Source organism: Molothrus ater, chromosome 4 (genome assembly GCF_012460135.2).
Source record: "Molothrus ater isolate BHLD 08-10-18 breed brown headed cowbird chromosome 4, BPBGC_Mater_1.1, whole genome shotgun sequence".
Taxonomy (NCBI): Eukaryota; Metazoa; Chordata; class Aves; order Passeriformes; family Icteridae; genus Molothrus; species Molothrus ater.
In genome coordinates this window covers 24,172,093-24,199,410 of record NC_050481.2, presented here as the reverse complement: position 1 = coordinate 24,199,410, position 27,318 = coordinate 24,172,093, and the positions used below count along the sequence as shown (strand labels likewise).

The 27,318-nt window shown below is 42.2% G+C and overlaps 1 protein-coding gene across 1 annotated transcript; it reads left to right on the top strand.

The window, feature by feature from the left end:
• Window positions 1-12,315: 12,315 nt before the first annotated feature.
• LOC118686448 (transmembrane protease serine 11B-like protein) lies at window positions 12,316-27,318 on the top strand. The gene is made up of 11 exons (XM_036382677.1): window positions 12,316-12,413; window positions 14,843-14,903; window positions 20,322-20,445; window positions 21,667-21,782; window positions 22,211-22,278; window positions 22,717-22,880; window positions 23,862-23,900; window positions 24,976-25,156; window positions 25,378-25,643; window positions 26,516-26,658; window positions 27,063-27,318. The coding sequence occupies exons 1-11, from the start codon at window positions 12,316-12,318 to the stop codon at window positions 27,222-27,224; spliced, it is 1,422 nt and encodes a 473-aa protein (XP_036238570.1). The 3' UTR covers window positions 27,225-27,318.

The following is a 27,318-nucleotide window of genomic DNA, read 5'->3' as shown; positions in this document are numbered from 1 at the left end:
TCCCAGCTGGAGCCAAGTGGTTACTTGTTCATGGTGGATTTTCATTGTTTGGCTTCTCTTTCTTGAAAGAGAATGAAGAACAGAAGAGAAATATCCACCCTTTTTTATTGAATATGTATAGGGATGTATCATGCCTTAGTGACATGCCATTGCAAGCAGCAAACTGATTCTGGTTTTCCTTTTCATATAGGAGTTAGTTAAAGTTTTGGGTGGTCAGAATCTAGGTCATAGTGAAGCATCTTTCATATTTTGATACACCATTTCACTTTCAGCAGACTTTTCCTTAACCCCTGCCTTAGATGTTTGTTCAGGCAGTAGGAGCTAGTCCTCTCCATTCCAGAAGTGCATCTGAATGTAGCTCATAAATAAGCTGTCATTTTAAAACCTGCAGTCTGCAGAGGAAAATAGTGCAGTTGTCACCAGAAGTGGAAGTAAGGGAAAAGGTCAAGGAAGACTCATTTTCAAGATGGAAAGATGGAGACCTTCATCTGAAATACAGAGCAGTGCAGCATATGCTATTCCAGTCATGAATAATGGTTAGAACACAGCAAGCTGCTTTACTTAACAGTTAGGAATGTCTAATGAAGACCTAGAACCTTAAATGATACAAATGAGTCTTCACTCCTCACACAATTAAGTTTTCCATGTTATTGGCAAACATTACACTTGGAGAAGAATAACACAAGCTTAGATTTCTTCAAACTGATTATATTTAGATTTTTGTCTGGCCTGTGTAGAGTGTGTGGGAGAATTTTGCTTGTTAGGTTTTTATCTTGCATCTTGTGGCTAGTGACAGACTGCTTGTTGTTGTTACAGCAGCAGCTCCACCTCTTTCCAACATCAATTAGGAGAGGTTACATACAAATTAAGTAAACTAGTCCTGGGGCTATTTGTGAGGATGACCACAATGATACAGGACCAGAAGGGGAGGCAGAGGGGGAAAAAGGATTCATGGTTAACAGGTTTCTTATGTTTTCTTCCATTTTTTTCTGGTGTATTTTCTATCAGGATAGGGGAAGGAGATTATGGTTAACTACAAATGATGCTGTAAAGGTGCCGCACCCCAGTGCTCCAGGAAGGATGGATAGGGACGCCGGAAAAAGAGGTGATCTTTGGATTGCTTTTGTTCAGCTTGGTACAACTCAGCTGAGTCATGTTGACTCCATGGTTGTTTCTATCCCATCACAGCACAGAGCAACATTATATTAGCTTAACATCTTGTTGTAAATCAGATGGAAGTAAGTTTGGGTCACCCTGCAGTTGGCAGCTGATTAGTGATTGCAGTTCAGGACGTAATTGGTCACTAGTTGATATGCAGTGACTTGGCTCCTCTAGAGAGATAGCAGGCATCTCTCCTCAGGCTCAGGTCCTTGCAGGACCACCTCACAAAATTTGTACCTTGTGATCCTAACTGCCAGCATAGTGGGTTAAATATGTGGCTTTGGAAAGCAAGCTTGTGTCTTCAAACATAGGACTCTCAAAGACATAAAGCTTGCTGTTTCTTTCAAAATCCTTGGAGCTGTTTGGTTGGATAATTAGAAATGTCTGCTTAGTTGCCTACCAGGTACAAGCTTTTGGTTTTCGTGCGAAATTAAATACAAATTACTTTAGCAGTGTCTCCCACAGGTTATTCTCAGTGTAAGATCCTGGCTTATTTACAGTATAAGCAGCACTTTCTGACCTGGTCATGTCTAGGAATTGACTTTCCTCCATCTGTGCTGAACTTGCAGGGAGAATACTTGAAGTGTGTTATACTGCCAGTGTAATGGAGAGAACAGTGGTAAGAGCAGTGTTCCCCTAGGGTTTGATTCAGTTGTCGTCATATTGGCTTCTAACAATATCTGAGACACCTTGGGGTATATGAAATATCCTCCTGGGTCTGGCACACAGGACTTGGTCAGATCCTCACCTTTCCTGAGCAGCAGTTGGAGCCTGTGTGTGACAGAGATGTCAGCACAGGCACAGAGCTGCCTGCTGTTGGCTCCCTTGGTCTTGAAGAAAGAGGCAGAAGAGTCAGTCCAGCAGCACGTGACTGCTAGGCTAAGGGCATGGGGAACTGATGCTTGTGAATGTCAGCTACTGGGAGTTTTGCCCACAAGTGTGTCAGTGTTTGAAGCACAGGTAACAGTAAGAAAGCGTCTCCCTCTCTCTGCAGCTGAATATATTGGAAGTTTGTTCTTCTTTTCAAATGTATTAGCACTCATTCTGGTCTCTGGTGGGCAAAACCGACTTCAGTTACAGACATTTTTTGTGAAGGATAACAACTTTGAAAAGTTGTGATTTTTTTGTTGAGGTCTTTTTTTTCTTGACAATCCAGGTTTTGCTGACTCATGGGAATGTCATGGATGGCTGAACATCTTGAATACACCCTCATCATCTCCAGCATAAGATTTAAGGTTGCCAAGCACTTTACAAGGGTTTGGCCTGGGAAATTTCAGGAGTATTTGAACTAAAATACTCTTTACAATGGATGAGCACTAGTCTGTACAATGTCAGCTGCCAAGCTCTTATGGAGTCACCATCATTGCAAAGCATTTGTTTTGTGGACTATGTCAGTGTGAGCAAGACTGCCTTCCCAAATTAACAATTTTGCAAACTTCTAGACTTTTGCATTCTGCTAGTGCTAACAGCTGTGTTGAATGAGTTTTGGATGAAGCACAGAGGGCATTTACATGGCTTCAAGTTGTAACAATATTGGCTTTCTTTACATTGTGGAAGGAAAAATATTTCCTGTTATTTATTAGCAGCTTAGCTAATATTAGCAACTAAGTCATACAGTCATGAAAGCTCTTGGCTTGAACTGTGTCTTGCAGCACTTGTTCATACAAAGCATTTTTTTTTCTAGTATTGGGTGCAAGACCAATTTTTAATGAATATTATGCACTGGCCCTGACAAATCCTTTCTGTTCTCCATGAGACTCTGAATGTTAAAACAGAGAGGGTTTCACAGATATTGCTATTGATCAGCTGACTGGGAGGCCATGTGCTGGCCTGAACTCACCTTGCTCTGTCTGCCATCCTACCGGGAAGCCACTCTTTTAGAAAGGCAGTGAACAAATGAAGGGTGAAAAGTCACCCTTCATGCATGTTTTCCTCACCTGGGCAGCACCATCATTAATTTGGCAAAGTTCAGAGCACTTCTCTCTGGCTCAGCAATGGAAACTGCTGGATGAGCAAAACCAGCTCATATATGAGTGGTTTCTTCCTGCCCTGTGGCTTCAAGTTATCAGCTGTGTGGGAAAAGATAGTCAGTTTTCTTTAAACATCATGTATCCATTTCTGTTCCCTTCCAAATGGTTCTTTTCCTCTGCTTCTTTCCCACAAGTCCAGAGAATGTGGGGAAAAACGTTTAGTTGAGATGGAGCTGACTACTTAAGGAGCTACCATTCAGGAGCTGAGCTACCATCAGTGAGATGCTCTCCTCCATCCTGCTGACTTGTCCCTGTCAGGAACAGAACAGGAGCTGGCTTATCACTGCCCAAACTTCTCCCCTTGTTGTTGCTGTGTGCTGGAGCACGCTGGCCTGGCTCCCTGAACAGATGCTGCCTGGCAGTGTCTGCATAGCAGAGATGACTGGGTGAGATGGAGGCTTCTTCCACTTGAGTCAAAGAGCCTCATTTCTCCCCAGGTAAGGGAGGTACAGTCTATTTGTAGTATGCAGACAGAGCCTGAAAAACACAGCTGTCACTAGCACTGTTTGACTCCATGTCCCCACCCAAATGCTTTGTGAGCTGAGCTCCCTGCACTAGCATTCTCTTTTTTTACCAACCCAAACCAAGGCCTGGCCCACCCAGTTTCAGCAGGCAGGAAGGATAAAACATCCTGAGAGCCTTGCCTCACTGCAGGGAAATCACGTGTGATCATATGAGATCATGACATGCTCAGCACAAAGATGTTGCTGTGTTTTTATTGCAGCCCTGTTACAGCTAAGCATTCCAGATGTATGTCTCCTGCTTTAGAGTAAATATGTGCACTACTGTCACCAGGGTGGAGACTGTCCTCTTATATCTAAAATAATGGGGAAAAAAAAAGTAATCCTAAATAATGCTGTGTTCCAGCTGGTAAAAATCTTGATGCGAAGACTCTTGGTGTTTGCAGTGGAAGGTTGTTGGTTGTAGAAAGGTTCTCCCAGTGCTGTGTGCACTCTCTTTGGTACTGAGTGTTACAGAGTACTCAAAGCATGGTCTGGACCTTTTGTTTCTTATAGGTGATGAAGCTCCAGGCTTACTAGAGAAGTCACGTGTGAGTGCTCCTGGGACACTTTGAGAGCAGGAAGGAATGTGGATCAGTCTGCCAGAATAAAGCTTCTCTGAGTACTGGAGCTGGAGGCACAGGCAGTTGTATGCAGCCAGGGTAACACTGTTCTTGCTGAGCATGGTCTGGTGTACCTCTGCAGAGCATGGACTGGAGCAATGAAATGCAACAGGTCATGGGTTGTGTCCCTCATGTGTTGGTGGTTACTTGTATGGTGTCTTTGCTCTATATTCCCTGAGTCTGGAATCTCTGTAGTGGGACTGTGACTTGGCCTTCAGTGTGGTAGGAAGGTTTCTGAATCCATGAGACTGCAGGATCCACTGGGTTAGTACTGAAGAGCTGCTCCTTTTTGCTGTCCAGGAGTTATAACATTGGTATTTTTTAATTTGTTGCTACAGCCTTTAATTTTCCTTATTCCTTTCTGGATGGATGAGAATCACATAAATTTCTGAATTTTTTCCCCCTTTGTTTAGCTGAGTTTAGTTCTTGGTCATTTGTAGGAGCCTCAGCCTACACAGGCAAGTGCTTCAAGGTTTAATTTCCAGCATTTTTGATTCTCATCTTTCTAATGAGAATCTCACCACTACTTTCTCTTTCCTGATTCAGAGACCAGAGCTTTGCTCAAGATCATATCTACTTCCATTTCCTTGTGTCTCCTTCTTCATACAGACTAATGACAACCTGAAAATATTTTTGTCCTTTCACAAACAGGTTGTTAATTTCATTGTTCGCAATAGGAATAAGTTAATTAAATATCTCTTCTTCTTAATACTAGCTTTATAAAACAGTTATGTTAAACAGAACACACAAATACCAAATTACTTTGCTCTTTGGAGTCATCTTAATCCCTTAGGGATGTATGTAAATCCAAAAACAAATTCTTAGGAGAGATATTTTTGTTAATCACCCTGTTCTCCCCTTTTTTATTTTGCCTTTAATGAGACTTGCAACTTAGTCTCAAAGCACGTGTTACTGCCTGTATGTGAATAATCATCCCTGAAGTAATGGGAAGAAATCTTCAGCTAGTGGGTATTAGCACAGCTCTGTGCTGGGTGAAGATGAAATCATCTGAATTTGATTTGAGTCATCCAACTGAGCCTATCAGTTTCTGTTGTTGCACTAAGTCTTGCCCAGGTAATTCATTAGAGCAGCAGCTGATTGTTCTTGCTTCTCTGTGTTTCAAGGACTGCCCAAGGAGAGGTTAAATACTATAGTGATGGTAAGGACTGTGGGCATATCCATGTCTCAACAGTGCTTATGGAAGAAAACGAGAGCTGTCCTGGCAAACATGATGGGGAGGAGTCACAAGGGTTGCTGAAGCAATTCTTGTGACACATTAGTAGAGCAGGATCTTGTTAATGGATTAGTGTTTAAGACAATTCTTCAGCATTCTGCAAGTCAGGGCAGTTCTGGATAATGTTCATTTCTCAATTAGGGAAGAGATTGACAAGGCAGCAGGAGACTCCAAACAGAAAAATTTCTACACAGTAATTTAATAAGGAGGAGAGTTTTTTTAGGATTATCCTAAATGAGAGACTGATTAAATGCTGCTTGACTCAGAGCCTTAGGTGAGACTGTGCGGTTTGCTCTTAAGGGCACAAAGGAAGCAGAACAAATTGGGGAAAAAAAGTGAAGGTTCGCAGACATAAGAAATTACTTCTGTATCCACTGGCTTTGCAATACATGAGTTCAATTAAGTTCATACTACAGCAGTAAAAAAGGACAACTGAAGATTTAAGTTTGTTTGTGCTGTAAGCTCTGCTGTAAGTAACACACAGCTTCTACATAGGCTGTTGGCACTGGTTGCTGCTGAGCAGAATCCTGGCTATTCTGTAGCTTGTGCTGATACAGTTTCTAGCAAAGCAACCCATCCTGTTAGTGTTTTGTTAGGGACAAGTCAAAGCAGTGTTCTAAAAGGAGGAAGTTATCAAGTGCCTTTTCAAAGGCTGAAACAGCACTTACCTTTGTTTGCATATGACTTGCTTACTGTATCCTTTATGCAAGGATAGAGAATGAAGTCATAGGATGTGGGATTATTTAGGTGACACTAAAGGTGACACTAAATGTATCAGAGCATTTGTGGATGAGACAGGATAGTGAGCTCTTTATGGGGAAACTCCAAGCTCTGTACAAGCCCTGTAGGAAACTTTGGGGCTTAAGATAAAGCCATGAACCTGCTCTGGAATCAGTCACATGTCTGTCCTTTCATGGATTTCCTTCTTTCTCTGTAAAAATCAAACCAAAGTTAAGTGACATATATGCCTTACTACCACAGGGTGTTCCTGCTCAGAGATCACTAAATTTTTTTTTAAAGTCTAGCTTTGTGTTAAATTTCTTCCAGCTTCTGTTCCTGCAGTTACAGTGCTTGAGGGCTACATAGGTTCTCATGTTCGGAGTGACTTGACATCAGCAAGATGATCTGGTTTGGACGCATCAGGTAGACCAAGATTCAGGCTAGAGCAGATTCCCAAAGTGGATTGAAGGCTTCAAGTTCCAAGCATATTTTGACTTGAATTAAACAGACTATTAATAAAAATAAATTTGGCAGCAAGTCCTCTGGCCTTGGTAATCAATCAAGACCTGATGACAGCCTCAGCTATCGTGGTGTGACTAAGTGAAAAAGCAAAATGTGGGTGAAGATCCTTATGCATTGAAAACTTCTTTTTGTTTCCTCAAGTTTCATAATGAAAGATATTCCCTCAATAAAACAAGAAAGGAAAGGTTTAGTAGTTTTTTTTTTTGTAGGCCTGATAAATGATATTCCCTTTTGTGAAAATACACTCAAACTAGGGGGCAAGCCAATTTCTAAAGTGTGTTGGGTGTATACTCTTCTTTTTTCCTCACACAGAAGTTTGAATATACCTTTCATGAATGCTTTAGAATAATTCTTTTAAAATGTAAATTTTTGCTTAATATTTAAAATATTGCTAGTGTGCTACTGTGCAACTAAGATACTTGAGTGCAACCATGAGGAAAAGCATAAATTATGGAATTTGGACTTGCATTTGTAATAGGTAGCAAGACAGCTGTGTTGTAAACTTTTTTGTGACATTAATTATACAGATCTTACCTTTTCCATTCCAATTTTCCCATCCTGTACATAGCCTTTCTTTCTTTCCCAACTGTGGCTGTAGACCACAACTGTGATACAGTTGCAGTGTTCTGCGCTGAGAACTGAACTCTCTAAACTTGTGGCTACAAAGGTGTGGTGAGGTGTGTGCCTCAAGAGTTGTAATTGTGTTGACTTTTTCTTGAAGGAAAAGGAATTTGTCAGGCAGGAGCCTCTGTAGATGAAAATATTCTTTAAGGGGTTTTCTATTCTAATGTTAACTTAGAATTCTTATAAATAAAGGGGATTTTATTTCCTTGGCAGTTGTCTTGGTAACTGGACAGTTTTGGAGGAGAAAAGATGAAAAACATATTTGGCTCATCAATCACTCATGCATTAATGTCTTCTCAGTGTTTCCATGTGAAAGAAAAAGTAACTTTCTGCCTTGACTTGAGGTAAGTGCCTGTTGTATACCATACCTCACCTGCCAAATTTTGAGAGGATCTAAGAAAATAATACTGTATGTCTGAAATTAATTACAAAAACAAGTGGCAAATTTTGGTCATGTGCAAGACAAGAGGTGCTTTGCTTTAAACTCTCTCAGATCAGAAACTCTGTCCAGCTAAAGTGGGGGGCCACAGCCCCTTTCTGGAGTCTGATGTGTCATCAGTTGCAGACCATGCAGAGAGGGCAGCCTGTAGCCAGGAATGCCTGTTGCTGCAGAGCACAAGCCTGTCTGTACCTGGAGCCTAATGCACTGTCAGTGCCTACAGCTACCTGGCAGTCAGGCCAAATGATCCCTGTAGGACCATTCCAATTGAACTATTCTGATGAGAAATGTGCCATGGTTCCTCAGCTGTCTGAAAGGAAAGACACCAATATGTCCTTCCTGTGCCTCCTGGTCAGGGTAGGTGGGTCAGACCACATTCTGCTCAGGACACAGATGGGGAAAACATTGATTCCAAGCTGTTGGTTGTTCTATCAAATGATTAATAGTACTTTGTTATTGTTATGAAGGAATGCCTGGCAGCTAAATGAACTAGGTTCTTGTGGAGTAATCAATGGAGGGCACCATAGAGAATATGAGATACAGCAGTCAGATTGTGGTCCTTCATGAGAGTGCTTTTTAAACTTCCAGTGATATGAGTCAGGAAATTCTTGGATCGTAAAGTTGAATCATCGTTAAGAGCTCTATGTGGCATTTTCTTCCAGAAAACTGACTATTCCATTTGAATGTGCGAAATAGTTGACATTTTACATACACTGAAGCAAAGAGTCATATACCTGACCTCTTTGTTATATGTCAGAATTTTCTTGTGCCTATTTTAAATTGGCCACTCTAGTTTGAAGTCCCCTGGTAATTGTATGAGGAGAAACTGTGAACAGTGGTTTCCTGTTCGCTTTCACTACTCCACACGGTATTCTCTGGACCCCATCCCTTTCTATACCTTTGTCAGGTTGTACAGTCCTGTCTGTTTGGGCATCTCATACATAGAAGCTGCTTTGTTCCTTTGATCAGCTGTTCTGCTTTCTTTTACTATTCCTCTGTATAAGCTTTGAAATGGGCAAATGGACCAGAATTTAATGCAATATTCAGGATGCAGGCATAGTATTTATTAATATTGGAATATAAGTTTGTTTCCTTTTGCTTTTCTGTTCTCTTTACAAGTAAATTCTAGCATTCTTTTTGGGTTTCCTTTTTTTTTCTTTTTTTTTTTTTTGACTGCTTCTGAGTTAATATTCTCATAGGAAACTTCCTCAGTCTTGTTTCTGAAAGGAATAATAATTCAACTCCTGACACTTAGCGGATATGGTTAGGACTGGGTTTTTTTTTAATATGCGTCACTTCTTCATACTTTTTAATTCCAAAGCTCATCTGTTGTTTTATTACATGGTATCTCAAAATTATGTTTCTGCTGTAGGTTTTTTTTTTTGTGTACTGTGATATCTGGACAGTTATTGTATGATTATCATCTCAGTATTTCTTTTTTTCAGACAATTTATGAATATAGCAGAGATTCCTATGATAGTGAGCTGGCTTCAGAAAAAGCATTAACATTTATTTATTTTATTTACTTGTTCTTAATGGCTTTGTTGTTTTTTAGATACCATTATGTTTGGCTTTAGTCTTCCTGAAGGCTTTTTTGTTTTCCTTTACCAGGTAGGATGCATTTGCTCTAAGATTAACGTTATCTCTTGAAATGGTCTCTCTGTCTCCAGAAAACATGCACTTCAAGGTTTGTCTTTTAGGTTTTGTCTTTTCTATCTTTGAAATTCAGCATGTCAGTAGTTGATCTGATTTTGGGTGTCTTTAGAAATGCTGAATCTGATGCTGATATAGTTCAGACAGAAAGATGATAAACCAATTGTTTAAACTGGTCAGGACTGAATCAAGAGTTGCTTCCAATTTTGTGGATTTCCTAGCTGCCTGTTACTGAAACAGTTATTTGCAACCTCCAAGAAATCCAGTATTATCTAAGTGATCAATGTAAAAGGTTTCACATTTTACTTCAGAGTAATTAAAATAATTGGAATGATAGATCCTGGGATTTCCACATTCCATGGCCTTCCTGCCACCATGTTTCTTTTATACATGCGGTGTCCAAGTCCTTTTTTGGGGTAAGCATTCTGGGTCTGCCATCAGTGTCTTGGAGAATCCTGCGGAACATGGAAACCATGATTTTGGCTCTCTGTCCCTGTATCCTGTTTGTATCAGACTTTTAAACATTTTTTTTTACTATTTTAGTTTTGTGTAACTTCTGTCACATTCTTTACTTGAGGTTGCAGTGTCTACCATGGGATTTACAACAGGATACATTGTTTCCTGTGGGCACCAGTCTGCTTTCTGCTTGTCCATTTGAAGCTTCGGTATAGTCTTCCTGATGTGAAGTGCAGATCCTGTTTCCCTCTCACTTTAAGCAGAAATTTGTTCATCCTTTGCTGGGTTTAATGCACTCTGGAAGCTCCCCAGTCTCTGGTGAACCTGAGCCTCACTTCCTTACTCCATTGCTATAGCCAATCATTGAAACTTTGCCTCTTCACCAGCTGGATTCTGGTGGGGGTCTTGATCTATGGCATTTTATGTTCAGCCTCCAGGATCTTTCTTATTTCTTTTATGTGGTACCCAGGTGGGCTACACCCCTGCCTCCTTCCCTGCATTTCCTAACTTTTCCAGGCTTTTTTTTTTTTTTTTTTTTTTAAGTGTTGCAGTGTAGCACAAAAGGGCACATAAGAGCACTGTCTCTGGAGCGAGGAGCCAAACCTGTTTGGTACCTGGCAACGGAACCACTTGTGGCTATTGTCTGTCCCTTTTTCTCTTATAAGTTTTTTTGCTGCAGGGAATTATTGCCAGTAAAAGAAGAAACTCAGACACCTTGTACAGAGAGGGGACTATTGACCAGCATTATCACATTATTTAGCAGTTTAGTGCATTCCTGCCATGAAATCAGGCCTGGAGGAGTTTTTCAGTGTCCAAAAAAAGCATCCTCAGTTTAACCTCTTTCTTTAAGCAGCAATAGGGTTTTTTTTTCCTGCAGGTGAGACTATACAAGGATTGCCATGAAGGCTCTGTGTTGTACATTCTTCCACCTATGGCACAATCAAGTCACAAGGCAGAGCTCTATGTCTGAGGATCATGGGGTGCCTGGAATTAATGTCTTTGCATCACCTATGCTCAGGTCAGGTAATCATGTGACACTTGATACTTTACCCTGGAAATTGTCACCCTCTAGCTAGGCTTCTGACTGCATTTTGCTTGCACATCTGGCCTGACTCAGGTGTTCCTATATGGGATGGCAATGCAGCTTCCAGTTAAAGAATTGAGAAGCAATTACATTAAATGTGTCATTAACAACTGTATTCATCATGTTTTGTAACAGATTATGCTGAGACATTGAATCCAAATTATGAGAGGCTAAGGCTTATCTTTAGTTTATGCTTCACTCAAAGGAAGCTGGCATTCTCCAAAAGCAGTCTTTCTGTTACTTGCCTATGGACTTGATGTAAGTGGAAGGAAGAGCTCCAGCCATGTAAGGTGTATTTGCATCAGCATGTTACTAAGCTGGTGATCCCTGAGCTGCAGAGGGGTCAAATGGAGGTCACTAAGGTGGAGGAAAAGAGTCCCTAGAGGTTAGAAAGTTTATTGCAGTAGAGCAAAGAAAATGTGTGCCATTTGTATCTTGTTGTGAGGTCTGTCTTCTTTATTGTCCTTCTGAAACAAATCTGTGTGTCAGGCTATGTGGTCACATACATCTTCTAGTAAGTTTAGTGATACTGAGAAAACTTAAAACTTCTTAAAACTTTAAAACTTAAAGCATTTCTGAACCTTCAGAAATACTACTTTAGGTTAGAGTTTGAGCTTGTGATGATTGTTTGCCAGATAACTTGCTGTCACTAGCAAAAGTAGAACTTCTTATTTACAACCTGAAAATATTTATATCATAATGTTTATGACACAGCAGAATTTTTCAGGATAGAATTGTATGTGTAGCTAGGTGACCACAATTAAAATTATCATCTAAGGAGTTAAAGAAGAATGAAAAAATTGAATTTAGCTGCTGTTATGAGGGCAGATCCTTTTCTGGCCAAATGTCCAATTTCAAGGAAGTTCAAGGTAGTTAAGAGGCACATACCTTTGATTCTGCATCAGTTTGTCAGTTCCTTACCTGACCTAGGGCTGAACGTTGTCTCTTGAACATGCAAATTTTCTGCATTGATCCTTCCCACAATTTCTGATTTGTTCTTAATTATACCAAAGAAGGAAATAAGCTCTGCGTCCTTGCAAAATTTTCATGGCTCTTCTGATTTGGGGTGTTGCAGGGTGTAGCTAATGCTCTGAAAAGGCTTCAGGATTCCTGGATGAAAGGTGTGATGAAAGAAGTGTATTGTTATTGTTTTAGGGGAGGAATCATGCTACTGGGTAAGCCTCTGTCACTGAGACTTGCTGGACTTGTTTGTTCTGACTTGCCTATGACTCCTTTCTTTCTTAATTCAGGAGATAAAGCCTCAAGTCTATGCTGAGATGCTGCACAGTGTGTTGTGGTGCTCAGGACGGTGGAGAGAGCTCTTCCCAGAGAGAAGACTTCTTGCTGACTCTTAGTGGTACACAGAGGTGAGTGCCATGAGCTTCTGGCTTGCTTCTTGGTATTTTGGGCAGCACGGCTACATTGTGTGTAGATTTATAGGGCAGTTAGAGCTTCGACCGAGGGTGTGGGGAGAGTGGCACTAGTGCTGAGCTTGCTTCTGTTTTGATCTGCCTTTCATGCATCAGTAATTCTTCTGATATTTCAGCCTTTCTCCTCACCCAAAATGCATGTTTTCTGAGAATTCTCCAGCTCATCTACAACACAGTATGGCAAATCAAGGTGGCCTATGTGGAGGGCAGGTGAGAGTCATCTCACAGTGCGCTGACTGACCTACCATTTGTGCTAGCGCAGTTAGAATGTGTTGTAGACACAACTGCTGGATGAGAGGATGAGTGGAGGACAGTTGGTAAAAGTAGCTTCTTGTGCTTTTGATTGTTTTAATGGGCTTTGGTGTGCAGCCAGTGAAGTGTTACTCTGTGCAGAATCAGCTTGGAAACACACCAAATCTGGCACCTGACCATTTCACCCACCCTGCGTTGGAATGAAAATCAAACTGAAAACCCAGAGAGACTGTACCTGCTTGTGTGGTATCTTGTTTTTGGAGTAGATTTCAAGAAATGAAAGAAGAACAAAAGGAGGCAGGCAGAGCTATTTTTGAGGGCTGGAAAGCAGAGGTCTACTGCTATCATCTGCGACTGCCAAACTAACAGAGCAAGATATTTGTCTATGTTGTTTATGACCAAACACTGCTGGAAGGGGAAATCTGAGAGGTAAAAATGTTAAAGTTACAGAAATTTATCTTAAACTGATTGCAGCCAGTGGCCATGTACTTAACATTTTCTTTACACTGAGATGATCTCTCAGTGTCCATGCAAATTTTAAGTTTTTATGTAGTGAGTAGTCCTCTTGCTTCTGCTAAAACTTGTTTCAGAACACGAGAGTCTCAAGAGGTTGGCTGTGGTAGTCAGCTGTAGAAAGACAAATAAGTGATAAAGGATATCTCAGTCCTTGGCATTACAGTTACATCCTACAGACTGTTGTAGTGGTATAGGAGGCTACCTCTATCCCAACAAATAAAGAGTTCAAAACTTCCAAACAGTTGTGTGCAAAATGGATGAGAGAGTAAGGAATAGCAGACCTTTCATGCTGATTGCAGAGGCGATCGGATAACCAGGGAAGCCTGTATGAGCAGCATTTTGGCATCATGGATATAGTTGATGGGAAGCTCTCAGTTAAGACATCCCAGAGACTGAATGCTGCCCTTGAATCTTGAAGCAAATGACAGGAGCTGTGTTCGGGGCAGTTGTCTTTACCCAGCTGAAGTGTGCTCTGGGGAAGCAGCAAGACCTTGGTAAAATTGGATGGTTAAGGGGAGGAGCTCAATTAGTAAGTGGCAAATACATTACTGATGCCTTATCTGACTGCAGAGGGGTGGCATGCAGCACCTACTGTTTTTGTGGGCTGTTCAAGGGTGTGGGGAGATCAAGCTGATTTAGTATGACGCATAGAAAAACGCACACTTCATTTCCCTCAGCAGATACCTTCAATGTTTGGAAGTCTTTCATTGTATCAGAATGCTTTAGGAGATATCAAACATTGAGCAATTGAGGCTGGTAGGTAACTGACCTCATCCAAACAAGGGTCTGGCAGTACTTAGGCAGGCACCAGCTTCTTCTGCTTTGGTTCTCAAAGCAGCTGAGACTGTTGTCCCATTCTTTTAGAAGTGCGTGTCCTGAGTATGCCACAAGAGCACAGGAGAAATGCTAGGTTCGTGTGGTTGCTTGTGGTAAAGGTGGGAGTGAAATTAGCAAGTCTTGCTTTGTGGCCCTGTGCTTTTTCTGTAGGCCTCCTAGAATAAGCCAGATGTATCCCATTTGCTGCCAGTCCCAACCACCCTGCCAAGGTAGAAACTTCCAGGGACCTAGTCTGGATTTTTAAATCATGCTCACCAGGCCAGCAGATTAGTCTGTTCAGTTGTCTTGTGAAAGGTCCTATTTCTAGGAAGGCTGATTGTAGGCATATACCTGAATCTATCAGCTGGGAAAACTGGTCATGACTATAAAAGTGGAAAGACCCTCCCCATCAGATGTGCCACCCAAACTCTGCCACTGGCTCATCTGAGAATATTGGATTATCAGTTGGCAGGGGTATAAAAAAAAACCAAACAAAAAAAACGAAGGAAGACTGCAGCAGATCACATAGAAGAGGTTGCATGTTTTATTCTCCGTGGAATGTGGCAAAACACTTTCAGTAAAGAGCTGGTACAAGAAAACATGGTTTGAATTAATTTAAGAGCAAATCTAGTTGGGGATGCTCTGAGGTCTTAGCTTAATAAGTCAAAAAATATCAAGGGCAGATCTGTAAAGCAGAACAGGGTGGCTGTTCCCTGCTTATCCAGAAATTTGGTGACTGAGGCCACATGATAAAGTTACGCTTTCTTTTCTTGTCTGAACAGATGCATTCTGATCAGTTTGCTGGTATTGCTCTTGCTGAAGTTTTTGATGACACACAGTAAGGTGTGTTATCAATCAGAAAAGATGGATAATCTCAATATAGTGAATCAAACCCTGTCAGTCAGAGGTGGGAGCTGAACTTGCATCACTTGCATTGTGAATGAATATAGTAACCTTTTAGGAAATTTGGTACAGGTTTAGAGGAAAACCAGCTTGTCACCTGTGTATTGTGCTTGTCTTTCACTTTTGGGTAAATGTTCCAAATTGAAAGGTAAAGAATTCATCTGGGGCTGATCAGAAGTCCAACCTGAAATCCTATGTGCTTTCTCATTGGTTTCACAAGGAAGACCAATTTTTGCTCTGTAAAATTTTGGTATAACTCTTCTTCATAATATGTCAATAGCTATTAATGTTACTTTTATTTCTTGCTGTATTTTGCTTATTAAAATATCTTGTATCTTGGTTTGATTTAATACACTTCTTTCTAAACACAACTTTAGTGCATTTTAAATACTTAATTATATTAAAATATATTTATTTTCAAAATAATTCATTTGGATTTTTTTTTCAGTACAGAATAACTTTTTAGGGATCACAGTCTTTGTCTCAGAGCCAAGGTGTGTAAGCTAGGAGATTTAATAATTTGCTCTTCCCAACCTGAATTAGCTGTGCTATGAACTTGAGAGATGCTGCTGTCTTCAGGGATTATCTTGGGCCCCCTGGGAATGACGCATATTTTAAATGAGAACACGGATTGCTGGAGGAGGTTTAATGTTCGCGATAGTATTGCCAAGATAAGCAGGTCTGTACTGAACTGAAGGATCTTGGGTTTGAAACTTCTCACTAATTCACTGCAGACTGAAAGCTGCCAGATATAGACCTCAAAGATGTATTTTTAAGAGCTGAAAGGACTTGGCCTTTGAGAGCTCCCAGTGGTGTCTGGGTCTGATCTCTGCTCCTGTGGAATTTGAGTTATCTCATTCATGCTAGAGGGTGAATGCTGAATTCCTGTCGGCCCTGTTAAGAGTTAATTTGTAGCTTAGTGAAGTTTGGGCAGTAAAAAAAGTCAAAGCCTGTGATATAAGGAAACAAGAAATGTGAGGCTGTGTGAAACACCAAACTCTAGAAGGCATCACACAGCCAGCTGTGGTATTTGGGGCCTTCTGAGGAGAACGCCGATCTGTTAAGCAATGTCTCTTTGCTACAGGAAGAAGGAAAGGATGTATCCATGGTGGGAGGCCTTCCTCAGCACTGCAGAGGATCAGTGTTTCTCTGGCCATTGAGTGTTGCTGGGTGGAGCAGAATTTGCTTGGTTACTAGAGTGCAGAGAAGACCTCTAATTCCTAAACAGGGGGATCCACCTGCCACTAAATTATCTAACTATGGAGCAGGATGTCCCAAGCACAGGAATCCCTGTCAAGGTGGTTATTCTGGTAGTCCTGCCCTCTGTGGCACCAAAGCAAAAAAGGCTAAGGGAGTGAAGAGCTGTTTGGAGGTGTTATGTGTATGCATAATGAAAGCATTGAGTGGATATAACCTGAACTGTCCCACAGTAACCATCCTAGCCTCTGTCTCAGCAAAGCTAGGCATGCCTAGTTGTGAGATAAAATAGAAAGAAAACCAAACAGCAAAACATGGGGGCTACTGAGCTGGGTCCTGCACACAGACATTGCAGTTGAAGGATACTGGTAACTGTACACTGTGGGAATTGATGAGTCTTGCTGCTTTCATTGCAAAAGTATTTTGGTTTTTTTCCTATTCTGTTACTTAGCAAGATGGAAGACAAAACTATCCTGCTAAAGGGAAGAAACTGTTTTGGTCTTGAAGAGATATTTCCACTTTAATTTGTATATCCGATATACAAATTAATTACCTGTATGTGGATATAGGTTGACACCTCGTGGGTGTTTGTGGATGAAAAGCTCAACAGGGCCCAGCAATGTGCACTCACAGCCCAGAAAGCCAACTGTGAGCTGGGCTGCATCAAAAGAACTGGCCAGCAGTTTGAGGGGAGGTCATTCTACTCTGCTCTTGCAGAGTACTGGAGTACGCATGCAGCTCTGAATAAGCTGAACATAGGAAGGACACAGACCTTTTGGAGCAAGGCCAGAGAAGGGTTGTGAAGATCATCAGAGGACTGGAACAGCTCTCCTGTGAAGAGAGACTTGAGAGAATTGTGGCTGTTCAGCCTGGAGAAGAGGACACTCCTGGAAGATACTGTGAAGAAATTCTTCACTGTGAAGCTGGTGAGGCACTTGAACAGGTTTCCCAGAAAAGTTGTGGATGCCCCATCCCTGGCTGGAAGTGTTCATGGCCACACTGGGTGGGGCTCTGAGCAGCCTTGTCAAGTGCAAAGTGTTCCTGCCCTTGGCAGGGTGCTGGAACTAGATGATTTTGAGTCCATTCCAACACAAACCATTCTATGATTCTATGATATGAATGCTTTAAAGCTTTTTCTTAAAAAACAAGTTAAGTGAAATCAGTATCAGAAGTGGTGTAGGGTTCTATTCCTTATCTCCCATGTTTACATTTCCCTCAGCACTACAGCACTTCCTAAGGTTTCTGTTTCCCTTTGCAAGTCTGTGGGACTTGTGGAGAACAAGCAGTTCTGAAATATTGGAGGAGAAAGGGATCTGTGCTGCCAGTGTTTGTGGCTGTAGCTGGTATTTGCACAAAAAGGAAATAGAGACAGATGGCTGGAAGGACAGTGCTGCCTGTGAGAGCATGAGTCTCACAGGCAAGGAGATGCTCAGTTTTTTTAATCTTAAATTTTGCAACTTTGGCATAAAGCCATGTTTTGAGGAAATCTGTCAGGATACAGTTCATAAAATGCAGCGGTTACAATCCAAGAGCACAGTTGCCTCAATGTCTGCAGAGTCAGCCATACACTGCCAGGGCTGTGCTGTGTGTTCTATGTGCCAAGAGCAGTGGAGGGATGGTGCTCCTATTGCCATTCAAGTGGAAGCCCTTGGAGTGGGGACAGCTGCAGGACAGGAACCAGTCTGATTGAGATGGATGGGACGGGCTCAGGCTGGAAGCACAAGCTCTCCAGTGAGGAGGGCAAAGTGAAATGCAAAAGCTGCCTCTTTCAAGCATGAGATGTGGCTACTGAGGAGGGGCAGAGGCATGTTGCCATAGTGGGCTATTCTGATTAGCCAAGAGGCTTGCCCTCAAGAGTAATAATTGACTGCCCATGAGGTATGTTGCAATTCCCTGGGACTGGGAAATGCTGTGAGATGGGTATGGGAGTGTTCCATGGAAGGCTGCAGCAGATTGAAGAAACTGAGGCAGAACAGTTCCACTGGTTTTAGGTTTTTATCTGAATCTCCTTTTCTGCTGAACTCTCAGAGCTGATGGACAGTATATACAGTGCAGGTCTAGACAGTGAGAAGTCAAGGCCTCAGTGAAGCCAGGTGAGTTCTGGTGGGTGTTATGTGCTTATTGCAACTTGTAGTTTGCAAAGGAGTAATCTTGGCCAGCCTGGGTTTTCCAACTCCTATCAACTGCCCAACAGCCTTGACATCAGGAAACTGAGCCAGTCTGGTGGGAAAAAACTTGGGCTGTGCATTGCAAGAGCAGAACTTGCCCCTGTAAAGTAGGAGCAACAGAAGGAGAGGTACTGGCTTTCTCCATGCCATGTGACTCTGAAGCAGAAGACTTGATCTTGGTCACCTGTCCTGTATATTATGGTAACACTAAGCTGCTGCTTGTGACTACCTGCCGTTGTGATGTTGACAGAAGCTTCTCTATTTTAACATTTTCTTTCCAGTATGCCACCTCTTTGAATGGGTAAAAAATTTGCCCATTTGGCTAGTGCTCTCACTAGCCAAAACCAAGATGTTATATGAGGAGATTAAACTTTAAGTTTCTCCCAACTTCCCTGTCTCTTGCTGAATACACCCTTGCTGCCTGCAGATCTCTCATATCCTTCCTCTGTAGTGCTATCTGGGGAGTCTTGGGGGTGTTTTTTTTTTTTTTTTTCTTTCCTATTTGTTTTTCTTGCCATTTCTTCCTTGTGGCTTTACTTGGTTTTCTTCCCATCAGAGCAGAGGGTATAACACCATCCCCCTCTCTCACCACTTCACTGCCTTTTGCTGTCTTGGATTTGTGCAGCAGACCCTCATCTTTACTGCTCATCTGCCCACTCAGCACATTTCCTGAGATGGAGCCCCTGCTGTTAATCTGCTCTGCTTTCACTGTGATTTCTTCTTTTCCACCTTGTCATCAGAAAACCTGCAAACACTTATTTTCTCTGTCTTTCTTCTCTTCCTGCCTGCATCTTCTCAGATTTTGCTCAGAGATGCTGTGTCACAGACCTGAGAAGGGGAAAACAGTGTTTAGTATGTCTGGTTCACGGCAATACCAGCATGGATCAGGGGTGTAAAGCAGCATGGTGAGTAGCCAGCCAGTCCTCCTCTGAGGGCTGGCTGCTGCCATTTGTCTCTCCAGGATATCTGAGAGATTATCTCAGGTGTTTTTCTGATACCATGTACTAATGTAGACCATGTTGCAGGGACTCAGTATGTGGCATGACGATTACCACATGGTGTGCTGTGGAATTATTTGGGATCTTTAATAATTGTGCATAAGGTTTTGCATCATCCTACAATAAAACTACTGAGGACATGCACAAAAATGCATTTTTCCTAATGTTCTGTTGCTTAATGCTGCACTGGAGGACATAAGTGTAGGAAAAAGTCTTCTGTGCCTCTGTCCATGTGTGAGTCAAGTTCTCTACCATTTTACAGGTCTGCTCTTGGCTTTCAGAGTTACTACTGGATATTGTTGCCATGTCATGTTTACACACAAGTACCTCTTTCTCTATAGATTGTCTGGCAGGAGACAGGATGTGGTTGCTCTCAACATATGTGTGGCTTTGGAGCAGTAAGCCCCAAACCCTGTACAATTGTTACTACTCACACCGACTAAATATAACCAAAGCTATGTATTATGTGGCATCTCTGGTTGCCTAGAGTATCCTTGGGGCAGAGGTTATTTCTTCAGTCATGAATTATTACATTTATTTTCAGTTTGAGTACCTGTATGGGCAGTTGGCTGCACCTGAAATCTGTGTAGTATTTCTTGAAGTCAAATTGTCTCTACTAGCATTTCCTGCACAACTTTTTCTCGGTGTGTATGTGAGGCAACAGAGGCAAAGTTAGACAGGAAACTCTGACTAAATATAAAGGAAAAGCTTTTGCCATGAAGATGGGCAGTGACTGGACCAGAGATCTTGAGAGACTCAGTTACCTTTCTCCTTGGAGATACTAAAAACTTGACTGGACTAGGTCTGGAGCAACCGACTTTAATTGGGCTTAGTTTAAACAGTCAGACCCTCGGAGTCCAGAGGTCCTTCCCAACCTACCTCATTCTGTAGGGTTTTTCAGCTGAGCTAAGCTGTGCCAGATATGATTAGATTCTGGATGAACTATTGTCTTTGTACTGGAGTTGAATTTCTCCATATTGTTTTCTTCAATGCAGGCAGTGATCCAGATGGACAGAGCAGTAAGGCGCTTGGAGCCATGGAAGATCGCAGTCATTGTTGTGTCAGTGATAGTAGCCTTAGCTCTCATCATTGGCTTGATTACATTTCTTTTGTGCCATGGTAAGTGCCCTGCTACTCTGTTGTGACAAGCTTTCAGGAATCTGTTGTGTTTCACTTGCTACTGTGGTCCTGCCTGATGATTTAGGCATGCAATTTTCCTCTGGTATAAAACTCACATGAGAACTTTCAAAATGCTATTTGAGAGCTAGATTGATCTGAAGACCTGTAAGAATACTTGAAATGTGCTTTACTTGAAGCAGGGATTTCAGTTTTAACCCTCCTTTTCCCACTGGTATCCAGTGTCTCCACTGACTGACCAAAGGATTAGAGTCTTTTGTATAAACCAGAGGTGTGTCTAGTACTCAGGCTATGCATAGTAAGCTTAATCTTTAATGGGGTTTTTGCAGAAACTCAACCCGGCCCCTTTAGCTGAGAATATTCCAGAAAGAGACAGGGCAGAGCTTTAGGCTTTTCAGACCTCAGAACTCAGTTCTGGTTGCCAAGAGCCCAGTTTCAGTAGGAGATCATAGAATCATTAAAATTGGAAAAGATCTTTAAGATCACCAAGTTCAACCATCTTGGCTTATGACTTGAAGACAATTAATTCCATTCCCAGTCGCTTGCCTCATGAATGAAGTTGAGTCATTCCATTCCCAGTCTCTGAGGTAGCAGTGTGAGATTTTTGAAATGCTTTTCTGCATTCCATGAATGGAATGAATCATGTGGCCATCTCAGCTCACCAAGAGCCAGTGAGGCTGTGGCTTACACTAGGACACCAGAAGGAGCAGTGGCAGAGCTACAGCTCAGCTTTGCTTTTTGCCAGCTCTGTGTTGCAGGACCCCTCTCTGCCATACATTCAAGAGACAGATTTTTAAATTAACCCAACCACTGAACAGATGTATACAGCTCTGCCCCACATGCCTCTCAGAGGGGCAGGAATAGGACAGAGTGCAGCTGGGGAGGAGGGAATGTGACTGAGTCAGAAGAGCTCCTTTGTCTTGTGCTGTGTTCACCTTAGGCCAACAAGAAGATGGACCCCAGGGCAATGTTGTAGTGGGTGTAATTTGGCGCTCCTTGGGATGGTCCTCAAAGAAGAAATGAGCCCCTAGATGGTCCATGGAGCAACAGGATGGTCCAGAACCCCCTTTCACCAAAGTGCTGCTAAAGCTGTAATTTCACAGTCCAGAAACCCTTGCTTATGCCGTGTCCTGTGAGATATTGTGCATCTTTGAATTGTACTAAAGATGATCAGCTACCTTTCCTTCTTTTTCTCCACTGTAGATCAAGACAGATATTATAATGCATCTTTCCTAATCACCAATGTTGACTATGATCCTCAGTATGAAAGGCAAACTACAGAGGAGTTCAGGAACATCAGTGAACATATCGAAACCATGGTAAACTAAAAGTTTCTCTGCTTATACCTGACCTATGCTGAAGAGTTCTGCAAATGTGTAATTGAAAATAGAGTCAGAGGTGATCGTGCCTCATCCCTACATGGCTGGTCTTACCTTACACACCTTGCTGCTGTGGGTTAAAGATGCATAGCTGACTTTGCACATGCAGATGGTAAGCACAGGTGTCTGCTCCACAAGCCCTGTGGTGGAACTGGCAGGCACAGAGCAGAATGGATAGTGAAATCAGCCAACTCAGTGTTTATTTTGGATTTGCATTCCCTGATGGAAATTTAGTGGTAGCTTTGCTGTAGAGGTGGAGATCTGAAGGCATTTTCATGTGTTTCAGAGGCTCATGAGAAACACATGTTATCTTGTAAAAGCATGTACTCATTGCAGGTGTATTTTAACACACTCTTTTCTTTTAACAGATATCTCAAGTATTCAGGGGGTCCTTTCTAAGTAAAAGATACATCAGGTCCCACGTGGTCAGTCTAAGGTAAGTAATGTAAAGGCCAGGAATAAGCAGAGATGTGCTAAATAAATTTTCTTCCTACCTGTTGACCATATGGAGCATGGGTTATACTAGAAGGGTGACTTGTCTGGTTGTTGCTGTCCTCTAGTGTTCATAACACTGAGGACTCAGTTACCCTTAGAGTCAGCAAGGAAGAGAAGCTTGGCTTTATACTTCTGCAGATTGAATACCCTTTCCTAACTGTTCCCAGAAAATTCCCTCTGATCACTGTCATAGCAAGAAGCTTTTGCTCCCTGCTGACATGTCATCATTTTCCTTTACTTGAGCACAGACACACTATTTGTTCTGGACATCTGTGCAGACCAGACCTGTTCTCATATAAAGAAGGCAGGCAGTACAAAGCAGAACCAGGAGCATTAGTAGGCAAAGAGAACTACACCATTTGTTTTTGTTGGTTTGTAGCCCAGATCCTGTTGGAGTGCTTGCATCTGTTGTTCTGGTATTTAAATTTCCCTCTGCTGACAGTGAAGCAACGACCCGGGGTCAAGTCAACCGTGTGTTACTCAGAAGGCTGAAAGCAACCTCGACATTCCTGAATGTTGACCAGTCTACCATTAAACTCACAGGCAAGTGCCTTAGGTTTGTGTTTTCAGCTTGGAATTTCTTCCTCACATTTTGCTGTTCTCAGCGTAATGAATTTCACCTTAGTGTGCAAATATGGGCTATTCTGGTTTTCTTTTTTTGCCTTCTCAAAATTGTCTGTTAGGCTGACAGCATGGGAAGTTGGAAAACGGACCATGGAAAGAACTAAAACATATTGGTGCTGATTTATCAGTATGAGCTCTTCTCCATGCATCAGAGACTTTCCCTGTGTGACCTGGTTGCGTTGAATGAGATAGTCCCCCTCAATTCATCAAAAAAGGTCCAACTTTGTGACCATGGGTTCACAAACACTTTAAGACATACAGTAAATTGAATAAGAACCTTTATAACCAGGCACTGAAATGCAGAGTCCTCAAGCTATTAAAATTGCAGGGCTGAGGTTGTTCCCTTCTCTATCCTCTGCCATTTCCTTTGTCATTTGACAGATTTCTGTAGCAAGTGTCTGTAACAAGATCCTGAGGATCAGTGGGCAGTAATCCTTTCCCATGAATCTGTTGTGGATTGCTGTCTGACTCTGATAGAGGGGTTTTTTTGTAGGAAAGAAATTAGAAATGTTGCAGTTTACCTTCAGACAATCCCAGCACTGAGGACTTGTGAAGACTCATCTGACCACCTTGCCACACTAAACCTGAACAAAGGCCTGTAGGCATTTGCTGGTGGCTGTGCACATTGTACATGTAGATGTAATTTGGACCCACTTGCAGTCATCTGCTGCTTTTGTTAGCTCTGAGCTAAGGCAAGAAATGTGCATCCTGTGGCCTTTCTGTGAGAAACAGAGGCTTAACTAAATTTCTCCAACACAGCAAATTACTACTTCTTGTACTGTCACTCCAGGCAGCAATGCAAGCCATTTAATTTTTGTATCCTGGGTACAGGGAGGGAGGCTGGGCTGGATCACATAGCATATGAGATAAACTTACTGTGGTCTTTGCTTTTCATTCCAGAGTTGAACAAGGAAAAGGGAGATAACCTTTTAAACAACTGTAAGTACAAATACTTTATAGTAAAGGTCCAGAGACATAGTGCTGGAGGTTCTGTGCTTACAAAATCCTTATACTTTCATGATACAAGTTAAAAATAAAATTTGTTGCAGATATTAGAACAGTAGACAGTGCATGAGCCAGGGGAGACTTCAGCTCATTTCCTTGCAGTCTTGCTGGCTCTATACATTTGTAGAATCAAGCATTCTGGCTTGGTGGTGGGAAGCACTTGCTTTAATGTTGATTTTTGGAAGTAGGGGCATGTAGTGAGCTGCTGTTAGCAAGTTTGCAGAAGGACTACAGTTTTGCTGTGGGCCATGATTCTTGCTGGAATCCTTCAAAGAACTTTTTTTCCCTCCATCCCCCTCCTCCCTGAAGAAAGGTTTGGCAATAGATGTCTGTCAGATTTGACCTAAACTTTAAGGAAAGAGCAGAGGGTGGGAGAGGCAGAAGAGCTGTCCACACTCAGAGCAAGGCAGTGGCATGGCCTTGGAGAGTGGTAAGTTCTCAGTCCTCCTGTTGTGCTTCCCCTTGAGGTGTTAGAGCTCCTCTGGAAATTGGGAGACAGCGTAAGTACCTCCCAGGGCTCTCCATCAGTCCACTGCATGCTCTTGAAGACTTTGCATGTTAGCTTTCCCTCTTCAAATTGCCTATGAGAATTAACTGGTTTGAATCTAACTTTTTTTCAGCTGGGTAATACCTGATTGTTGGCACAGTGGCTGTAAGTCAATTGTTGTGAAGAGGACACTATTTTTTTGTTGCTGCTGCCAAGGCTAATCTGTAGGTGACCTGAAAAACTCCCTTTTTTTCAGTGTCTCAGATACACAGCCTTCAGGTCCCATGGGAATTCATATGGGCTCGTGTGTCTGAAAACTGGCTTAATGAAAAAGTACTGACTCCTCTACCAAATGTCTTTGTTTACCCTGCATGTATCCTGAGACACTTGTGACCATGGCACTTGGCTTCCCTGCTTTAGGTGAAGGCTGTTTCTTGATGGAGATTCCTGCCCTGTTACACCTGTGCCTGCAGCCATGAGGGCCTTCAATCAGCTAAAGCAGAGCTGCCTTTTCTCTGACAGGCTGTGGATTACGAAGACAGGCATTCTCCTTCACAGGAGTGGAAAGAATAACTGGTGGGCAGCGTGCACGGGAGGGAGAATGGCCATGGCAGGCAAGCATTCAGCTCGATGGGACCCATCGCTGTGGGGCATCAATCATCAGTAACACCTGGCTGGTGACTGCTGCCCACTGCTTTAGAGGGTAAGTCATCAGCACCTCTCTGATCCTACAGGCCTTAGGACTATTGGGTGCTCTGACCTTTTGTGACCCTCTAATATCTGTATCTGCTGAAAGATAATGAAGTTTTACTCTTCCCCTTTGGCAAACCTGGTCACATTGCTTTTTGATGCTTAAATGGAGACCTAAGCTCCCTTAGGTATGTTGTTTTGTGTGGCTCTGGCATAACCTCAAACATCTCACAGAGTAAGAGATCCTCGGAGGTGGACTGCCAGCTTTGGAATTCTGCTGAGACCTCCAAAACAGAAAAAATTAGTCCGGAAAATTATTGTTCACGAGAGATACAGTGACGTTCTCTTTGATCATGAATATGACGTGGCTGTTGTGGAACTTGCCTCTCCTATTGAGTTCACAAGTGATGTGCACAGTGTCTGCCTTCCTGAAGCATCTCACGTTTTCCCAGACAACGCTTCCTGTTTTGTCACTGGCTGGGGAGCTTTGGAGAATGATGGTGAGTGTCTCTTGCCTCCCTGTGCCCTGTCACACATGTGTCTGAGAAGACTGATGTTAGTTTTATGGTTTTTTTTAATTTATTTTGAGTTCCTTAGACTTGGTGTTTAATAGGTGCGTGTCCTAGTGAGATACCTTTGGACTTAGTTGACTGCTTTTTTTTCTGGCTTGGTCAGTGGATCAGAAATGGGGGGAAGATCCTGAAGGTTAGTCTTACAGGATTTAAGAGCAGCTTTTCTTAGTTACTGTACACACAGCACTGGTTGAATACATTTGGTTCTCCAGCCCCTCTGGGTTTAGCTCTGACACGGTTCTTTTGCTATTCAGATTTTTTGCAGATGCACCATGACAATTTTCATCAGTTTTTCTCTCTTTGGTCATAAGTGAGGCCTCATCCAGTGATTTGAGTAAGCTTCTTTCAAATTAGTCTGTGTTGTTGAGGTTAGAGAGGATGGGACTATAAATCTGCTTGTGAGAGTCACTGACTTATATAGGTTGTGTTTCATGGGAGACCCTTGGGACGTGTAGAGATTGCCCAAAGCTATACTGCAGTTAACCAAATGGGTCTTTTCAATGATAGCAAGGACATGCCATGTAGCCTACAGCTGAATGCAGCACTGAAATATGTACAAAATTCCATTTGTCCATTTTGCTAAAGAGCATCTGGTGATGATTAAAGATGGATAGGAGTTATGTTTGGGAACAAGCAAAGGACTTTGGCAGTGGAAGGTATTAACTTTCTTAATCCTGAGATATTTTCTGGGTAGCTCCCTTAATTGCCTGTGATGGCAGGAAAAATTGGCTACTCCTAATCATTGAGTTTTTTATTTTGCTTACCTTGTCTGCAAATTGTAATGCCACTTCTCCTTCTAGGCAACAGTGTTAATCAGCTTCGACAAGCAGAAGTGAGAATTATAAGTACTGCAGTTTGTAATAGGAGACAAGTGTACGGCGGAGCGATAACAGCTGGAATGTTGTGTGCTGGATACTTGGATGGGCAGGTGGATGCTTGCCAGGTAAGTCTCTTTATTGGTATTAGTAAAAAGGAAATAGGTGGGGTGGAAGGTGATGTTTTCTAGAAATAAAATGTACTTTGGGCAATCTTAAGTTTATGAGTTTCAATATCTTGATAGATACAAATTAAGAGCTTCAAGGGTCATGCACTTCAGTTTGCATGAGTTTTTTGGAGTCTGCACTTCAGTTTGCATGAAGTTTATATACAATGCACAAGTGAGAGAATGCAGATGTGAGGGTGTGAATGAGACATAGGCTGTGAGCCTCTGTCTTGTCAGTAAACTGTGTGAAACTTGAATTATAGCCGAGGTCTACAGAAAAATACCTGCCAATTGTAACAGAAGAATTTGAGAATTTGAGTTCATGGCTGTTTACTTTTTTCTGTCTGTTGACATTTTCTCCTTAGGGTGACTCTGGTGGGCCACTGGTGCATGTGAATTCCAGAGGAATCTGGTATCTTGTGGGAATAGTGAGCTGGGGAGATGAATGTGGCAAGCCAAATAAACCAGGAGTATACACACGAGTGACTTACTATCGAAACTGGATCCACTCCAAAACGGGCATCTGAAACCTGGAGCAGGTTACGTTCTGTGGGCTGTGTACAGCTATTCCTCTGACACATCCTGCTCTGTGGTCACCCTCTAAGCAGCTGCTGGCTTAGC